The sequence below is a fragment of the Pan paniscus genome, chromosome 8 (genome assembly GCF_029289425.2).
Source record: "Pan paniscus chromosome 8, NHGRI_mPanPan1-v2.0_pri, whole genome shotgun sequence".
NCBI lineage: Eukaryota > Metazoa > Chordata > Mammalia > Primates > Hominidae > Pan > Pan paniscus.
The window spans coordinates 81,103,831-81,123,116 of NC_073257.2; the positions used below are offsets into that span (position 1 = coordinate 81,103,831).

Below are 19,286 nucleotides of genomic sequence, written 5' to 3' on the forward strand. Positions count from 1 at the left end.
TGCAAGAAGGTCGTGGTCTTGGTTTACATTGCATCAGTCAATTGCGTTCAATTTGGCATGCTCAAATCCAGAGGTACATGACCAAACTCTGTTATATTCCAAAAGAGACCACCAGGATGGGAAACTCAGTCTTATTTGGTGGAACCAAGGGATGAAAACGAATAAAATTTTGGAAGGAGACTAGCTTGTTTTTTGTTGGCAAGGAGATTATTCTTAATCTATGATTTGAGAACAGAGACCAGGCCTGAAATTTCCGGGAGGCAGAATTCAGCGTAATATGTACTTCCAACATTGTTCTGGGGCTCTGCCAGAACAGGCTTCTAAGGAGGCTACAACACATGTCTAATTGTTTTCAGTAGTATGAAAAGTTGTAGAGGGTCAGAAAGTTCAAATAGGAGCCACAGTCATCTGTCTTACTTGGTTCTAAGGTGTCACTCCTTCCATATTCTTGTAACTTATTTTATTTTAAATTAAGTACATCTTTTTTACACATGAGTGATAGACTGTGAGTTTTTATAACTTTTTGTTTCATAAAGTGTCTCTTTATTTTATTATTATTATTTTTTGAGATGGAGTTTTGCTGTCGTTGCCCAGGCTTGTTCTCCATGTTGGTCAGGTTGGTCTCAAACTCCCAACCTCAGGTGATCCGCCCACCTCGGCCTCCCAAAGTGCTGGGATTACAGGTGTGAGCCACTGCATCCTGCCCTTTTATTTTTTGTAGAGACAGAGTCTTACTGTCACCCAAGCTAGAGTGCAGTGGCATGATTATAGCTAACTGCAGTCTTGAATTCCTGGGCTCAAGCAATCCTCCCACCTCAGCCTCCTAAGTAGCTAGGAGTATAGGTGTGCTGCTACACCTGGCTAATTAAAAAAAAAAATTTTTTTTTTGAGACAGTCTTGCTGTGTCGCCCAGGCTGGAGTGCAGTGGCATGATCTCAGCTCACTGCAACCCCCGCCTCCCGGGTTCAAGCAGTTCTCCTGCCTCAGCCTCCCGAGTAGCTGGGACTACAGGTGCGTGCCACCATGCCTGGCTAATTTTTTTGTATTTTTAGTAGAGATGAGATTTCACTGTGTTAGCCAGGATGGTCTCCTTCTCCTGACCTTGTGATTCGCCCTCCTTGGCCTCCCAAAGTCCTGAGATTATAGGCATGAGCCACCGCGCCCGGCCTAATTTTTAAACTTTTTCAATGGAGACGGGGTCTCGCTATATTGTCCATGCTTGCCTGGAACTGCTGGCCTCAAACAATCCTCCTGCCTTGGCCTCCCAGAGTGCTGGGATTACAGGCATGAACCACTGCACCTGGCCCTAAACTGTCTTTGTATAAATTCATTTGCTCTTGTAAGATAGGCAAAGTGCAGAATTCCTGTTTTGGAGTTAGAGGCTGCAGTGAGCTATGATCATGCCTCTGTACCACAACCTGGGTGAAAAAGTGAAATTGTCTCTTAAAAAAACAAAAAATATCCCTGTTATTTTACCTGGGATTTTAGCAGGAAGAAAGAAAAGAAACCTGCTTAACATCATCAATCTGTAGATACATTGGCCTTATTCTATTGGAATTGAATTTGGACTTTTTATAGTATTGAGTTTGGAGCCTGTTGGAGTATCCCATGAGCTTATCCAAATCCCTTATGAAAATCTGGTTTATAGGCCAAGCACGGTGGCTCATGTAATCCTAGCAGTTTGGGAGGCCGGGGTGGGTGGGTTGCCTGAGCTCAGGAGTTTGAGACCAGCCTGGGCAACGTGGGAAAACCCCACCTCTACTAAAAATACAAAAATTCGCTGGGTGTGGTGGTGGGCACCTGTAGTCCCAGGTACTCGGGAGGCTGAGGCATGAGAATAACTTGAACTCAGGAGTGGAGGTTTCAGTGAGCTGAGATTGTGCCACTTCACTACAGCCTGGGCGACAGAGCGAGACTCTGTCTCAAAAAAGAAAATCTGTTTTACAACTGTTTGACCCACAGGAGTTGAATAGTTACTAAGGGGCACTCTTCATTTTCCAAGATAGTGAAACTATTGATATATACCCGTCTATATATATAGCTAAGAAGCGATTTTAGAAAAAACTTACTATTTTGATTTTTACCTTATCACAGCGTGAAAGTACAAATGTCGAAATGCCCCAAAATTGTATTTTTTAAAGTTGAAAATGATCTTGAAATAATCCAGAATTGATTAATGTTGCAAATGTATAAATGCCTTATTCAGTGTTTGTATTTTCCTTATGAATTTTTTTTAGAAAGAGAAAAAAGAGAAGCCAAAATCTGATAAGACTGAAGAGATAGCAGAAGAGGAAGAAACTGTTTTCCCCAAAGCTAAACAAGTTAAAAAGAAAGCAGAGCCTTCTGAAGTTGACATGAATTCTCCTAAATCCAAAAAGGCAAAAAAGAAAGAGGAGCCATCTCAAAATGACATTTCTCCTAAAACCAAAAGTTTGAGAAAGAAAAAGGAGCCCATTGAAAAGAAAGTGGTTTCTTCTAAAACCAAAAAAGTGACAAAAAATGAGGAGCCTTCTGAGGAAGAAATAGATGCTCCTAAGCCCAAGAAGATGAAGAAAGAAAAGGAAATGAATGGAGAAACTGGAGAGAAAAGCCCCAAACTGAAGAATGGATTTCCTCATCCTGAACCGGACTGTAACCCCAGTGAAGCTGCCAGTGAAGAAAGTAACAGTGAGATAGAGCAGGTACATTTGCACTTCATTGGGTAGAAGATATCTTTCATTGTTGTTTCAGATAAATAAGTAGGTAACTGCTATATGTACTCTTTAATAGTAGGAGAAAATGTGATGTGTCAGCACCTTGTGGGTTGGGGGATACCTTAGGCTGAGTGGGACTTCATCTTAAAAATTAGCATACGACAGGGCATGGTGGCTCAGCTAAGAGTACTCTGTCTTTTTTATTTTTTATTTTTTTGAGACAGAGTCTCGCTCTGTCACCTAGGCTGGAGTACAGTGGCACGATCTCAGCTCACTGCAACCTCTGCCTCCTGGGTTCAAGTGATTCTCCTACCTTAGCCTCCTCAGTAGCTGGGATTACGGGTGTGTGCCATCACGCCTGGCTAATTTTTTGTATTTTTAGTAGAGGCGGGCTTTCACCATGTTGGCCAGGCTGGTCTCGAACTCCCAACCCCAGGTGATCTGCCCGCCTGGGCCTCCCAAAGTGTTGGGATTACAGGCATGAGCTACTGTTCCCAGCGGACTCTGTCTTTAAAAAAAAAAAAAAAAAATTAGCATAGTGTCACAATGCCTCCTTTACAAATAAGCAGATACTGCTTAAGCTTAGGGAGAGTCTTGGTCTGCTTATTTGCAAGTCAGTCAACAGAAGAGATACAGCTTTGTAAATGGGCCCTAGTTTCCCTCTGAGGGGTTTAACCAAATAAATTATTGGAATTACTGAAAAGGTTGATTGCATAAGTCCTTTTGGTTAGGCCATTAAGTAATCATCCTGGAGTTGAACAGGATGATAAAATGTCTGTCCAGAACCTAATTCTGTTATCTTTCAGAAACTCAGTTATGAAAGAAATACAAATTGTATTAAAAAAATTTGTTTTAGACATGGGATCTCGCTGTGTGGCCCAGGCTGGTCTAGAACTTGTGGCTTCAAGCGATAATCCCGCCTAAGCCTCCCGAGTAGCTGGGATTACAGGCACAAGCCACCACACCCAGCTGAAAAATACTAATTCTAATAGATTTTCTTTTTGCTATAGATCATGGTCAACATTTGTAACTTTTTTCCTGATTATAAAAAATATGTGATCCAGAGAAAATAGAAAATGCAGACATTTTGCAAAAAGAAAGAAATGCTTCCTGGAATTTCACCATTCATTTAGTAAATATTAATACCTGTACTTTTCAAGTACAGAAGTCATCTTGTTAATTTTTGGTGTTTCCTTGTAGTACTTTTAGTATATGCATCTATTATTTTTAATCAGATTAGGATTGTACTGTGCAATCTTGTATCTTTTTTGTTTCTAGCTAAGCATTTTCCTCGTTAAGTACGCTTAATGGTTACATAATCGTTCATATAAATGTCTTGAAATCTACTTACTACTTTTATTGAGCATTCAGATATCTTACTATCAAATAATGCCACAGTGACTGCTACCTCATAAAATGTTTGTTCATTTTCTATGGATGTGTGTATACAAGAGATGCTGCTTTGGAAGAGGGCTAATGGCATTTCCATCAGTATATTGTTGGTTATGGTTATGGAGTAGATCTTAGTTGAGATCTAGTCACACATAATCTTAGTTGAGATCTTAGTTGAGATCTAGTTACCCAGTATATATTTGCCTCAGATTTTTCTTTTGTTAAAGTTTTATAGATTTATGACAATGTTTCCTTTTCAGATCTCGAGTTACCTATCAAGGTTTTTGTATCTTTTTGGTTGATTTTTAAAGTGATGTGTTCAGAAGAATTGCTTTAGGATAACTTGTTTTGTCTCTTTCTCAGAAGGTTCTCTATTAATTTATGTAGGTGATTATTGATTTCTTTCTATGGCCCTTTACTTGATAGGAAATACCTGTGGAACAAAAAGAAGGCGCTTTCTCTAATTTTCCCATATCTGAAGAAACTATTAAACTTCTCAAAGGTAATGTTCTTGGAAATATCGTGTGATGTTAGGACGTATTATTTTAACAGAAGCACTCCACTATATTTGTTAAGATGAACCAGGATGTATTCTTATTGTAGGCTGATATATGCAGTCATATAATGAAGTAGGCCTGTGTATTCAATTTAGTACTATAGTAGTGATGGTTCTTCATGCTTCTTAAACAAGTGGTTAAAATTTCTTCAGGCCCTCTGTGGTGGCTCACACCTGTAATTGATTGAGGCCAGGAGTTTGAGATCTTCCTGGGTAACATAGTGAGAACCTGTCCCGACAAAAAGTTTAAAAATTAGCTGGGCACGTGGTAACACACATCTATAGTCCTAACTACTCCAGAGGCTGAGGAAGGCAGATCGCTTGAGCCCAGGAGTTCAAGGCTTCAGTGAACTGTGGTCACACCACTGCACGCCAGCCTGGGTGACAGAATGAAACCCTGTCTCAAAAAAAATTGTATTTAATACAGTGTGTATTCAGAAGTGTAATGACTAATGGTGCTGGTGAAATTAAGCAATTAGGTGATGCCATATTAATGTTTTATCTCTTTCACTTCTGAGGCATCTCTAGATTAATGAGCCTAATTTATAGGCATAAACCCAGAATTCATTTAATAATCTGCTTCTGAAGTAGCTGGAGTCACAGTTACTCAAGTAGGTGTTTCCTAAATCAGGAGCAGCACAGTTGGATTGCAAAGCACCAGATTTTCAGGCTTATGGATGAGACTTCAAATATTTACTATAATTGGATGCTTTAAAGTTTGTTGATATTTTTCAGTCAAGCAGATTCTTTACTATCAGAATATTTCTGAGCCAGGTATGATGGCTTGCACCTGTAATCCCAGCTGTCCATCAGGCTGAGGCAGGAGGATCACTTGAGCCCAGGAGTTCAAGGCTGCAAGTGAGTTATGATCACACCACTGTACTCCAGCATGGGCGACAAAGCAAGACCTTGTCTCTTAAAAAATATACGTATTTGAGCCTAACTTTGTAGATGTTGACCAGAAGGTAGAATTCCTTAATTCTGCAGGACCAGAAGCATGAGTAGTATACTTCAGTATGTCAGTATGGCTAATGTTTTAAGAATTGCAGTGTGAGATAACACAGTTAATTTGTTCATAGGCCGAGGAGTGACCTTCCTATTTCCTATACAAGCAAAGACATTCCATCATGTTTACAGCGGGAAGGACTTAATTGCACAGGCACGGACAGGAACTGGGAAGACATTCTCCTTTGCCATCCCTTTGATTGAGAAACTTCATGGGGAACTGCAAGACAGGAAGAGAGGCCGTGCCCCTCAGGTAACTGTCTTAAATACAAGGGCTCTCAGTCAGCACAGGAAAAACCACCACTTGGGCATTGTGTACATACCCTACTATTTTTTATTGAGTTCTTATAGTCACCCATTCTATTTACTGTGGATCTTTATGTGAAAGTAATCCAGGACAATTCTTTTATATTTAATAATTAATATATACAGATCATTCTCTGCATATTTCAATATTTTAATCTTTACCACAGTTTTGATCATCTATATAATTAATGCTATCATATTTCCTTCAAACCATTAGATGTCCCTGGGGCTCATAGCTTTCGTCAAGTGTCTGACCATTTTTGCCTAGATGGAGAAAGCATTTTTGGTAGAAAAGCATGAATGGGCGGTGGCTCACACCTGTAATCCCAGCACTTTGGGAGCCCGAGGTGGGCGGATCACGAGGTCAGGAGATTGAGACCATCCTGGCTAACAACATGAAAGCCCATCTCTAATAAAAATACAAAAAAGTAGCCGGGCGTGGTGGCGGGTGCGTGTAGTCCCAACTACTTGGGAGGCTGAGGCAGGAGAATGGCGTGAATCCAGGAGGCAGAGCTTGCAGTGAGCCGAGATCGCACCACTGCACTCCAGCCTGGGCGACAGAGCAAGACTCCGTCTCAAGAAAAAAAAAAAAAAAAGAAAAGCATGAATGGAAAGAAGGGCAAGTCAGAGGTGAAAAGGCCAAGCCCCCATATTAGGGTGAGTCCATTGGGTTCATTTCTAGAGAACTTGACATTTAACAAACATTAACCTCATTGAAATGACTGCAAATGCCCATGTGGTCACTTTGGCTGTGGGTTCTTGCAGTTGTCTTTCTGGCCTAACCTCACTTGCTCACTGGCCTTCCAGTGTCCATGCTCCCCCTTTGTTAATTTGTTTACTGCTATATCCCTAGCACATAGAATAGTGCTTGGCCAATAGTAGGTAGTCATTAAATATTTTTTAGATGAATGTATTAGGTGTTCTTGAATCATATTAGTTTCATACCATTACCCTATTTTTGAGGACCTGTAGCAGTTCAAGCAATTCTCCTGCCTTAGCCTCCCAAGTAGCTGGGATTACAGGCGTGTACCACCATGCCTGGCTAATTTTGTATTTTTAGTAGAGATGGGGTTTCACCATGTTGGCCAGGCTGGTCTGGAACTCCTGACGTCAAGTGATCCACCCACCTCAGCCTCCCAAAGTGCTGGAATTATAGGCTTCAGCCACTGCACCTGGACTTTTTTTTTTTTTTTGAGACAAAGTCTCGCTTTGTCGCCCAGGTTGGAGTGCGGTGGTGCAATCTTAACCTCTGCCTCGCAGGTTTAAGCGATCCTCCCGCCTCAACATCCCAAGTAGTTGGGATTACAAGTGTGAGCCACCACGCCTGGCTCATTTGTATTTTTAGTAGAGATAGACTTTCACCATGTTGGCCAGGCTGGTCTTGAACTCCTGACCACCCACCTTGGCCTCCCAAAGTGCTGGGATTATAGGCATGAGCCATTGTGTCTGGCCAGCAGTTTCATGTTTTATATATATATAGATCAAACTCATATTGCTCTAGGATTCAAAGCCCCTTACATTGTTGGCTCTACCTTACTTCTCTGATTTTGTTCTGCTTCAAATTTTCTCTACTGTAGAGGTTAAGACTATAGGTTTTGGATCCCAATTGCTTGAAGGCTCTGCTCCTTCTTAGCCTTTGGGGTTTAGTCAAGTTATTTATCCTCTAATACCTAGCTCAAAAGGTTGCGAGAATTGAATCAGAATAATATATATAAAGAATTTAGTAGAGTCTCAGATCTATTAGACAAAAATATTAGATAATGTTATCGTCATCATCAGTGTTAGACCTTGTTCAAGTCGTTCTTTTCCTGGAATGCTGTTCTTTAAGGACTAGATTAAGAAACAAATACTACACAGTAATTTGAATTCAATTATTTTTCTTTATCAGGTACTGGTTCTTGCACCTACAAGAGAGTTGGCAAATCAAGTAAGCAAAGACTTCAGTGACATCACAAAAAAGCTGTCAGTGGCTTGTTTTTATGGTGGAACTCCCTATGGAGGTCAATGTGAGTACATTCAAAAAGTGAGGGAGGTATAATGCCACCCATTGTTGACTGCTCTGATTGGATTTCTTTTCACCTTGACATCTGGCTTCTCTATATAGGATAGTCGTTTATGGGGATTTTCTTTTGCCATTGTTTAAACATGGTCAAGAACATGGTCCTGCTTGATGATAGGCAAATCCTGTATATGGTTCTTAGGACTTTTATCTATTTATATTTATCTAGGGGCTACAAAAGTAATTTATTATTGAACCCAAAAAGACAGTCCATTTGGGCTCTAGGAAATAGGAAGTCAGAATTCAAGGTTACTCTTGTCTGTCAGGACCTTGGGTCTGTCCCTCTTTCTGCATGGTTGCTTCTTTCTTGATGTAGGCAGGCTTTCTTTCCTTGGGGCTCAAGGGCCAAATGTTACAGTCTCTGCTCTTATATTCCATTACTTCCCAGTTCAAGGCCTTGGAGCTTTATTATTAGAGCAGATGTATAAATTAGGAAGGGATTTAAGGAATTTTTAAAAATCATAGTTTTGGCCAGGCGCAGTGGCTCACGCCTGTAATCCAAGCACTTTGGGAGGCTGAGGCGGGCAGATCACAAGGGCAGGAGATCGAGACCATCCTGGCTAACACGGTGAAACCCCGTCTCTACTAAAAATACAAAAAATTAGCCGGGCGTGGTGGCAGGCACCTGTAGTCCCAGCTACTCGGGAGGCTGAGGCAGGAGAGTGGCGTGAACCTGGGAGGCTCCCACGCCCGGCTAATTTTTGTATTTTTAGTAGAGACGGGGTTTCACCATATCGGCCAGGCTGATCTCGAACTCCTGACCTCATGATCTGCCAGCCTCAGTCTCCCAAAGTGCTGGGATTACAGGCGTGAGCCACCGTGCCCAGCTGGAAGTAATTTCTTTCCTGATGCTATTGTCCTCCAGTAGTGCATATTTCTTTCTTTCTTTTTCATTTATTTATTTATTTATTTGGTGAGACAGAGTCTCACTCTGTGGCCCAGGCTGGAGTGCAGTGGCATGATCTTGGCTCACTGCAACCTCTGTTGCCCAGGTTCAAGCGATTCTCCTGCCTCAGCCTCCCGAGTAGCTGGGATTACAGGCGCCCGCCACTGCGCCTGGTTAATTTTTGTAGTTTTAGTAAAGATGGTGTTTCACCATGTTGGCCAGGCTGGTCTTAAACTCCTGATCTCATGATCCACCCACCTTGGCCTCCCAAAGTGCTGGGATTACAGGCGTGAGCCACCACGCCCGGCTGCATATTTCTTTTATGTCACTTTGTACACTAGACTGTCACTTCAAATATTTACTATAATTGGGTGCTTTAAATTTTGTTGATATTTTTCACTTCTAATGTTTTTCCCACTAGATTAGGAGTGCCATGAGTATCTTTATCATTATTACTTAGCATATTACTTTGTACTTGTAGGTATTTAACAAATATTTTAGAGTAACAATACAGTTAACTGTGGTACCCCACACAGATAAAAGTACTTACTAAAAACCCAGCAAATCTTGTCATTGTTTTTTATAGTTGAACGCATGAGGAATGGGATTGATATCCTGGTTGGAACACCAGGTCGTATCAAAGACCACATACAGAATGGCAAACTAGATCTCACCAAACTTAAGCATGTTGTCCTGGATGAAGTGGACCAGATGTTGGATATGGGATTTGCTGATCAAGTGGAAGAGATTTTAAGTGTGGCGTACAAGAAAGGTAATCCACAAATTCAAGAAGCTGATAAAAAAGACCAAAGGAAGGGTGGTAACTCTGTCTCCTGGGTTCAAGTGACTCTCATGCCTCAGCCACCCCTAGTAACTGGGATTACAGGCACCCGCCACCACGCCTGGCTAATTTTCGTATTTTTAGTAGAGATGGGGTTTTGCCATATTGCCCAGGCTGGTCTCAAACTCCCAGCCCCAGGTGATCCGACTGCCTCACCCTCCCAAAGTGCTGGGATTAGAGGCATGAGCCACTGCGCCTGGCCTGGTGACTAAGTAGTTTTCTAAGAGATTAATAAAGCCTTGGGAAATTGGAATGGGGCTCATTTTATCTAGAAACTTGGATTAAAAAAAAAAGTCATTACTCTGGGATTAAAGCTGGTGAGGAAAAAAAAAGTCATGATTTATCATATTACCACAATGGGGAAAACTTGGAAAAGTAAAGAAAAATACCATCTTCTGTCATCTTGATGTGGTCTGCTTTTGGTGTATTCCTGATGTTTTGCATTTTATTGTATATATGTGTTGATTATACTCTGACTATACATATAAAAATTCAGCAAAAATACTGTATGAAGTGGTTGGCCATGACTTAATTCTACCATCTGCCTATTTTGATTTTTATTCAATATAAATAGTTCTGTTTAGCCACTTTTATACAGATAGCTTCTCACCTCAATATCTGGAATTGTTTTTTGTTTTTTTTTTTTGAGACAGGGTCTAAATCTGTCACCCAGGCTGGAGTGTAGTGGTGGGATCTTGGCTCATTGCAGCCTCCACCTTCCAGGTTGAAGCAATCCTCCAAGTAGCTGGGACTATAGACGTGTGCCACCATGCCCAGCTAATTTTTCTGTTTTTTGTAGAGCTGGGTTTCACCATGCTGGTCTTGAACTCTTGGACTCAAGTGATCTTCCCTCCCACTTTGGCCTCCCAGAATGCTGGGATTACAGATGTGCTCTACCGCGGCCACCCTTTTTTTATTTTTAAGATAGGCCCTCACCCTGTCACTCAGGCTATAGTACAGTGGCACCATCATAGCTCACTGCATCCCTAAACTCCTGGGCCTCAGCTTCCTGAATAGCTTAGGGCTACAGGCGTGCGCCACCATGCCTGGCTAATGTTTTTATTATTCATAGAGACAGGGTCTCACTGTGTTGCCCAGGCTTGTCTTGATTCCTGGCCTCAAGTGATCCTCCTGCCTCCACCTCTGAAAGCATTGGAATTACAGGCATGAGCCACTGTGCCTGGCCTGGAATTGGTTCTTTAGGATAGATTTCCAGAAGTGGAATTACTGAGCTTAAAAGTGTAAAAAATTCATGCTCCTCAATATACATTGTCAAATTCTCTCCAGAAGGGTTCTATCACACTTCTATTTGGAATGTTTGAGAATGTGATGGCACTCTTAAGTAGAATTGAACAAACAAAAATAGTAGCTGGACTCAATGATTGGACAAGAATTCTAAATTCATAAAATATTGAGAATAGAAATCTTAGAATAGATTTCGTTTGTAATTCAAAAGCCTAATGGTCAGAAAGCAAAATAACTTTAAAGTACTTTCACTATTTTAAGGATCTTTTAGATAAATTACCTAGCGGTATTTCTTTGCCCATTGGGAAACCTCTGTCTTCCAGTTTTGTGTCCTCAGTGCCCGACTTGGCCTCAGGTGGTTGCTGGTGAACATTGATGGACTGTGGAAGTATTAGGTTAGGTGAAATACTATGTAGGCTTGTTTGGATTATTCATACTGACTTTTTTTTCCCCCTCAAAGATTCTGAAGACAATCCCCAAACATTGCTTTTTTCTGCAACTTGCCCTCATTGGGTATTTAATGTTGCCAAGAAATACATGAAATCTACATATGAACAGGTGGACCTGATTGGTAAAAAGACTCAGAAAACGGCAATAACTGTGGAGGTAAATTATTTACTTAGTTGCCAGAATATAAAATTGTATATATTTTTTTCTTGTCTGTTAGTATTAAGACTGGCAAATACTCTTTTTCCAGATAAATACTAAATCCATGTGAAAAGCCAAGGAAAAATATTTCTATTTGAGCTGTATATGATATCTGTGTTTTTATTTTTATTTTTTGAGATGGAGTCTCGCTCTGTCGCCAGGCTGGAGTGCAGTGGCGCAATCTCCGTTCACTGCAACCTCCACCTCCCAGGTTCAAGTGATTCTCCTGCCTCAGCCTCCCGAGTGGCTGGGACTACAGGCATGCGCTACCACGCCCAGCTAAGTTTTGTATTTTTAGTAGAGACAGGGTTTCACCATGTTGGCCAGGATAGTCTCAATCTCTTGACCTCATGATCTGCCCACCTCGGCCTCCCAAAGTGCTGGATTACAGGTGTGAGCCACCACGCCCGGCCCGATATCTGTGTTTTTAAAATTTCATCATCTATGGCCTCATTTCATTTCAGAATGATTTGGAACTTAAATCTATCTGAGTTATGTAAACATAAATCACACTTAAAATTTAAACATTAGAGGGCAGCAGAGAAATCTAGTGCTTTGTGTTTAAGCTTAAAAGTGTTGAAGTTTAAAATTTCACCTTTGATTCTGATAATCTAGATGAATTAATTTCACTGAGGAACAGACCTGTATATTAATCTACTACAGATTGGGTTTTTAAGTAAATGAAAAGGCAAAACATACAGAAATTTGTTGGTTATTTGGTTTCCTGTAGAAAGCTAGGGAATGGCATTTCCTTTCCTGCATTTTCCTGGTTGTCAGAAAATAAAGAAGTTAGATGCTCTTTAGAGAAAGGGGAGAGGCATGGGGAGATGGGCAGATCATGTTGCTTTCTGCTTTACTGGCTTATTTAGGTTTTTTTCTCTCAGTGGTGGCTGCAGACAGCTCTTATCAGGCTTGAGTAGTTGTTTCCAGGAGCAAGACATTAGAACATTAGTGTTGTGCTCACTGATCATTGTGTTGTGATTTTAGTTTCCAGCAAAGCTTTACTAAATAGATGTTTTTTTTCTTCTTACATAAGCATCTGGCTATTAAGTGCCACTGGACTCAGAGGGCAGCAGTTATTGGGGATGTCATCCGAGTATATAGTGGTCATCAAGGACGCACTATCATCTTTTGTGAAACCAAGAAAGAAGCCCAGGAGCTGTCCCAGAATTCAGCTATAAAGCAGGTTGGTCCTTCCCCTTATGCCAGCAAAACTGGGGATATCAACAAATCTTCACCTTGGGCATATCTGCTCTTGGTCTGATTTTCATTCATTCAGTGAATACCAGTTTAGTTTAGTTTAGAAATGAGAAGAAGCTACTTTTTTTTTTTTTTTTTTTAATTGAGGCAGAGTCTCATTCTGTTACCCAGGCTGGAGTGCAGTGGTGTGATCTGGGCTCTCTGCCTCCTGAGTTCAAGTGATTCTCCCACCTCAGTCTCCCGAGTAGCTGGGATTACAAGTGGGCACTACCATGCCTGGTTAATTTTTTTTTTTCTTTTTTTTTTGAGAGGGAGTCTTGCTTCTTCGCCCAGGCTGGACTGCAATGGTGTGATCTTGGCTCACTGAAACCTCCGCTTCTTGGGTTCAAGCAGTTCTCCTGCCTCAGCCTCCCGAGTAGCTGGGATTACAGGCACGTGCCAGCACACCCAGCTAATTTTTGTATTTTTAGTAGAGATGGGGTTTCACCGTGTTGGCCGGGTTGGTCTCGAACTCCTGACCTCAAGTGATCCACCTGCCTCGGCCACTCAGAATGCTGGGATTATAGGCATGAGCCACTGCGCCCAGCCTACTTTTTTTTTTTTTTTTTTTTGGAGACAGGGTCTCACTCCCTTTGCCCAGGCTGAAGTGAAGTGCATTGGCGTGGTCTCGGATCACTGTAGCCTCAACCTCCAGGTAGCATGCACCACCATACCTGGCTTTTTTTTTCTGGATGGTGTTTTATTATTGATATAATTCATGTGCCACATATTATCATTTTAAAGTGTACAGTTCAGTGGCTTTTAGCATAATCATGAGGTTGTGCCACAGTCACTACTATCTAATTGGGAAGACTTTTTTTATCTTCAACTTTTAGGTTCAGGGGTACATGTGAGGATGTACAGGTTTGTTACATAGCTAAATGTATGCCAAGGTGGTTTGCTGCACAGATCATCCCATAACCTAGGTATTAAGCCCAGCATTTATTAGCAGGATTAGCTATTCTCCTACCCACCCCCAACTAATTTTTTTTTTTTTAATTTTTTTTCTATTTTTAGTAGAGACCCGAGTCTTGCCATATTGCCCAGGCTGGTCTCAAACCCCAGCCTCAAGCAGTCTGCCTGTCTGGGCCTCCCAAAGTGCATGAGCTACTGCACCTGGCCTCACTTCTTTCTAATGATCAGAGGGTACATGTTAGAACTCACTTAATCTGTCATGGCGCCTCAAGCTGTCTGCCTGTCTGGGCCTCCCAAAGTGCATGAGCTACTGCACCTGGCCTCACTTCTTTCTAATGATCAGAGGGTACATGTTAGAACTCACTTAATCTGTCATGGCATCTCATCGCACAAATGAGGAAAGGGTGGCTCAGACCTAAGGTTACACTGATAAAATAGGTTTGATCACTCTTGTCTCATTCTCAACTTCAATAAGTAAAGTTGGATACAGTTGGAATTGATAACTGAGGATTTGGAAATAATATTGAGGCTTATCCATTCAAGACACATTTTCCCCTTTGTAATGTTTTCAACAGGCATGTCACCAAAATATGAATGTCTTTTACAGGCCTAACTGATGAAGAGAAAAAGTACTTGTATTGTTGGAACTGGTGTTCTTACATCCGTTTATTTATTGGCAGGATGCTCAGTCCTTGCATGGAGACATTCCACAGAAGCAAAGGGAAATCACCCTGAAAGGTTTTAGAAATGGTAGTTTTGGAGTTTTGGTGGCAACCAATGTTGCTGCACGTGGGTTAGACATCCCTGAGGTTGATTTGGTTATACAAAGCTCTCCACCAAAGGTATGTGCTTTATGCTTAGATCTTATTTTGTTTTGTTTTTTTTGGGTATTAAAACAAATTGGAAATTGTATTATTTACTTTCATGTCATTAGTATATAGCTATCTTTTGAGTGCTGGGATGCTAAGGGTGATTTTGAGAATGAACCTGTTATGAGACACTCCCCTCAGAACTGACACTTGAGTAGAAGTGCAGTCAGCAGACAGAGGTTCAAAAGGTGACTTTGGGATATAGTGTGATTTTTGAGCCAAACCTTGAAGATGGGTGGAAGGACTGAGATGGGATAGGGGTAAGTAAGATAGATAAATGCATGAGCCTAGAGGACAGGGGAGAGAAAGGGCCTGTAATTAACCTCTGTGGTTAGAGATGCTTAGGTTTGTGAGTTATAGGAACCTCTCAAGGAGGACCCTGAATCATAGTTTACTTGATGTGGATAGTTCTTCACGTAAATAAAGGTTGTTCTAAAGGTATTCCAATCACTTCCAACATGAGGACCCCAAAATCTCACCCAAATTGGCAAATGCCCCATGGTTAAAGGCTGCTTACAACAATGGGGAAAAATAACTGAAGACTATGAATTCACCAATTCTTAAAAAGGAAGTCCCATGAGTGTGTGGTATAAACATTGTTTCACGAGCCTTTAGACTTTTTGATATGGTAGCCACTAGCTGTGTTGAGCACTTGAAATGTAGGTGATCTGAATTGATCTGTGTACTGCAAGTGTAAAATACATACTGCATAACTTTTTATTATGCGGTCTGGATTTTGAAGACTTATGAAAAAATACAAAATATTGCATTGGTACCCTGGTTTGTATAGATAGTATATTGAAATGATAAGACTTGGATATTCTGACAGGCGTGGTGGCTCATGTCTGTAATCCCAGCACCTTGGGCGGCTGAGGCAAATGAATCACTTAAGGTCAGGAGTTCGAGACCAGCCTGGCATGGTGAAACTCTGTGAAACCCTGTCTATACTAAAAATACAAAAATTAGCCAGGCCTGGTGTCAGGTGCCTGTTGTCCCAGCTACTTGGGAGGCTGAGACAGCAAAATCACTTGAACCCGGGAGGCGGAGGTTGCAGTGAGCTGAGATCATGCCACTGCACTCCAGCCTGAGTGACAGAGCGAGACTCTGTCTCAAAAGAAAAAAAAAAGACTAGATATATTGAGTTAAAATACATTAAGCTTCTTAAAGAAATCTTTTCAGTCTGTCTACTGGAAGATTGAAAATTGGAATTACATATATGCCTCTAATGGACAAGCACTATTTAGACAATGCTCTTTGTAAATTTGCCTGCAGGACAGGGACCATTGTTCTAGAAGCTTTAAAAATTGCCAGAGGTCTTTAAATTGAAGTGCTAAGGGACCTTCTCCCTCATGTCCCCAGGTTTATAACCACAACTGCTAGTGTTCACTGACCTGCATAGGCTACTCAGGTGTTTGTCTCTCTTTTTTTGGTTTAGTGTTACTCATGTATTTTACTTCAATAGGATGTAGAGTCCTACATTCATCGATCCGGGCGGACAGGCAGAGCTGGAAGGACAGGGGTGTGCATCTGCTTTTATCAGCACAAGGAAGAATATCAGTTAGTACAAGTGGAGCAAAAAGCGGTAAAACTATTCTTACCTTTCATTAAGCAAATGTTGAGTTCTAAAGTCAGTCTTTGGTTTCTTCAATTTTTATCCACTTTAAAATATTTTTATTTCTAGTGTGTGGCAATGACTGAAAGCTTATTGTTAGGTACATATGTTGTCCTGTGATAAAAGGCCCATTCTGAAGTAACTTTGCATTTGAAAACAGTGATTTTGTTTTCATATGTTTGAAAGGCAGTTTTCAGACAATGATAAATATGAACCAGAGATAATTAAGATTGAGGGGCTGTAGGAATTGCTTGAAAATCAAATGAATGAGGGTATGTCAAAAGGATAAAGGGGAGAAGAGACTAATTTTTCCTCCAGGAGAATTGGAATAGTGTATGTAGATTCTTGCCCCTTCAGGAGCTTCACTCGTCTCCTTCCTCTTGAGTGGACTGCACTTAGGGACTTGCTTTCAAAGAATAGAGTAAGGTGGGGAGTGAGGACTTTACCGAGGAGAGATGAACAAACACTACCTGGGCCAGTTGATCGTGGGTCACATCATTAGTGATAGGCACATAGCCATGTGCCCCTGATAAGAGGTGGTAAGGCGAGCATTCACTTCGGGTATTCCTCCCCCAAATATGTAACCCTGAGCATGAGGAAAACACAAGACAACCTCAAACTGAGGGACATTCTACAAAACTGTTGACCAGCACTCCTTAAAACTGTCAAAGTCATGAAAAACAAGGAAAGAAGGAAAGACAGACATGGAATAAAGTCTGGGGTTTGGTTAATAGTTTAGCAATGTTGGTTTCTTAGTTGAAACAAATATACATTAACAGTGTAAGATGTTAATAATAGCAGAAACCTGGAGCTCTCTGTACTGTCTTTGTAGCTTTTCTGTAAGTCTAAAATTAAAAGTTCATTTTTTAATGTAATACATACATTTGGCCTATATTAAAAAATTAGGGGACTGCTTATCTTATTGGAAACAATTGATGGCCACTGTACATTAAACTGTGGTTCATTTTCCTGTAGGGAATTAAGTTCAAACGAATAGGTGTTCCTTCTGCAACAGAAATAATAAAAGCTTCCAGCAAAGATGCCATCAGGTATGTTCCCTACCACTGCTATGGTCTGTTTTAGTGTTGGTTCAAATACTGCATGTCTTTGTACAGTAATAAGATTTGACTTAAAAAAAATTTTTTTTTTAAATTTTTGAGACAGGGTCTCACTATGTTGCCCAGGCTGGTCTCAACTCCTGGTCTCAAGCAGTCCTCCCAGCTCAGCCTCCCAAAGTGCTAAGATTACAGGTGTGAGCCAGCATGCACAGCCTATTCTTTTTAACTGATAACCTGTTTATCAAAAAAAAAAACCAGACCGTGCTGAAGTAGAATTTCACAAAGTGGATACCCTCGTTTCTACTCATTCCTGTCCTATCCTGTTTACCAGAGGAAACCACTATTAAAATAGTTTGCTTTGTCTAGGATATTTTAAGGGATAATATCTTAGGTATAGTGTAGGTGCTTCTCACCCACTGGCTGATTAGACCACAGATTACATTCCAAATCTACATTAATCCAGTTCCTTGCCTGGTAGGATGAAAATTGATTGCTTCGTTAATAGTAAATGTCTAGATGGTGAGGATTGAGTTAATTAACAGTTTGTCAAATGGAGGTGCTGCTGGCATTGGAGGCAAGAGAATTATTTTTTATGGGATTGTCCTGCAAATGGAAGGATATTTAGCTGTTTAGGATCCGTGGCTGATTCCCCTGTGCCACATACTCAGGGTAAGTAGGGTTGGCATTATAAAAAACAGAAACCATTTTCCAGATGCCTCCTGATGGTGACCTATGTTCTCTGTTAAAGAACCACTGAGTTTGGGCATCATTTTTATAGTAGTTTCCACAATTACTGTAAATGCTTATTTAAAAAACAGACACAGGGAGTCCATGATCAAAGGAAATCCTGGATGTCAATCAGCATATTAATAGTTCAGGAAAGTTTTGTTAATGAAAGAGTTTTGGGCCAGGCATGGTGGCTCATGCCTGTAATCCCAGCACTTTGGGAGGCTGGGGTAGGCAGATTGCCTGGGCAACACGGTGAAACTCCATCTCTATAAAAAATACAAAAATTAGGCCGGGTGCGGTGGCTCACACCTGTAATCTGAGCACTTTGGGAGGCCAAGGCGGGTGGATTACCTGAGGTCAGGAGTTCAAGACCAGCTGGCTAACATGGAAAAAAACCATTTCTACTAAAAATACAAAAAAATAGCCAGGCGTGGTTGCGCACGCCTATAATCCCAGGTACTTGGGAGGCTGAGGCAGGAGAATCACTTGAACCCGAGAGGTGGAGGTTGCAGTGGGCCGAGATCACACCATTGCACCCCAGCTAGGGCAACAAGAGCAAAACTCTGTCTCAAAAAAAAAAAACAAAAACAAAAATACAAAAATTAGATGTGGTGGCAAGTGCCTGTAGTCCCAGCTACTCTGGAGGCTGAGATGGGAGGATTGCATGAGCCCAGGAGGTTGAGGCTGCAGTGAGCTGTGGTTGTGCTAATGTACTCCACCCTGGGTGGCAGAGTGAGACTATCTCAAAAAAAAGAAAGAGGGAAGGAAGGAAGAAAGAAGACAGGGAAGGGAGGAAAGGAAGGATGAGTGTATTTTTTTTTTTTTGAGACAGAGTCTTGCTCTGTTGCCCAGGCTGGAGCGGAGTGGTGCAATCTCATCTCACTGCAAGCTCTGCCTCCCTGGTTCACGCCATTCTCCTGCCTCAGCCTTCCGAGTAGCTGGGACTACAGGCACCTGCCACCACGCCCAGCTAATTTTTTGTATTTTTAGTAGAGACGGGGTTTCACCGTGTTAGCCAGGATGGTCTCGATCTCCTGACCTCATGATCCGCCCGCCTTGGCCTCCCAAAGTGCTGGGATTATAGGCGTGAGCCACCACACCCAGCCTGGAAGAGTGTATTTTAACTGCATTTTTCAAATTTATTTTAGCATGCCATGTTTTTTTTAAGTGTCCTACAGACAGGGTTCCCTTGGGTGCCAGTTAAGGAGAGTTGGGGTTAGATGGCCAAGAAGG

The 19,286-nt window shown here is 41.4% G+C and overlaps 1 protein-coding gene across 2 annotated transcripts in view; it reads left to right on the top strand.

Annotated features, from left to right (window-relative positions):
• DDX21 (DExD-box helicase 21) overlaps window positions 1–19,286 on the top strand; it is a 28,999-nt gene that overhangs the window by 1,390 nt on the left and 8,323 nt on the right. For both annotated transcript variants that reach the window (XM_003815912.5, XM_034930701.3), the window contains exons 2-11: window positions 2,238–2,681; window positions 4,512–4,587; window positions 5,721–5,899; window positions 7,841–7,958; window positions 9,484–9,669; window positions 11,444–11,589; window positions 12,668–12,817; window positions 14,466–14,627; window positions 16,117–16,236; window positions 17,242–17,315. In XM_003815912.5, the coding sequence (XP_003815960.2) occupies window positions 2,238–2,681; window positions 4,512–4,587; window positions 5,721–5,899; window positions 7,841–7,958; window positions 9,484–9,669; window positions 11,444–11,589; window positions 12,668–12,817; window positions 14,466–14,627; window positions 16,117–16,236; window positions 17,242–17,315 (1,655 nt within the window). The remainder of the gene's footprint in view (window positions 1–2,237; window positions 2,682–4,511; window positions 4,588–5,720; window positions 5,900–7,840; window positions 7,959–9,483; window positions 9,670–11,443; window positions 11,590–12,667; window positions 12,818–14,465; window positions 14,628–16,116; window positions 16,237–17,241; window positions 17,316–19,286) is intronic.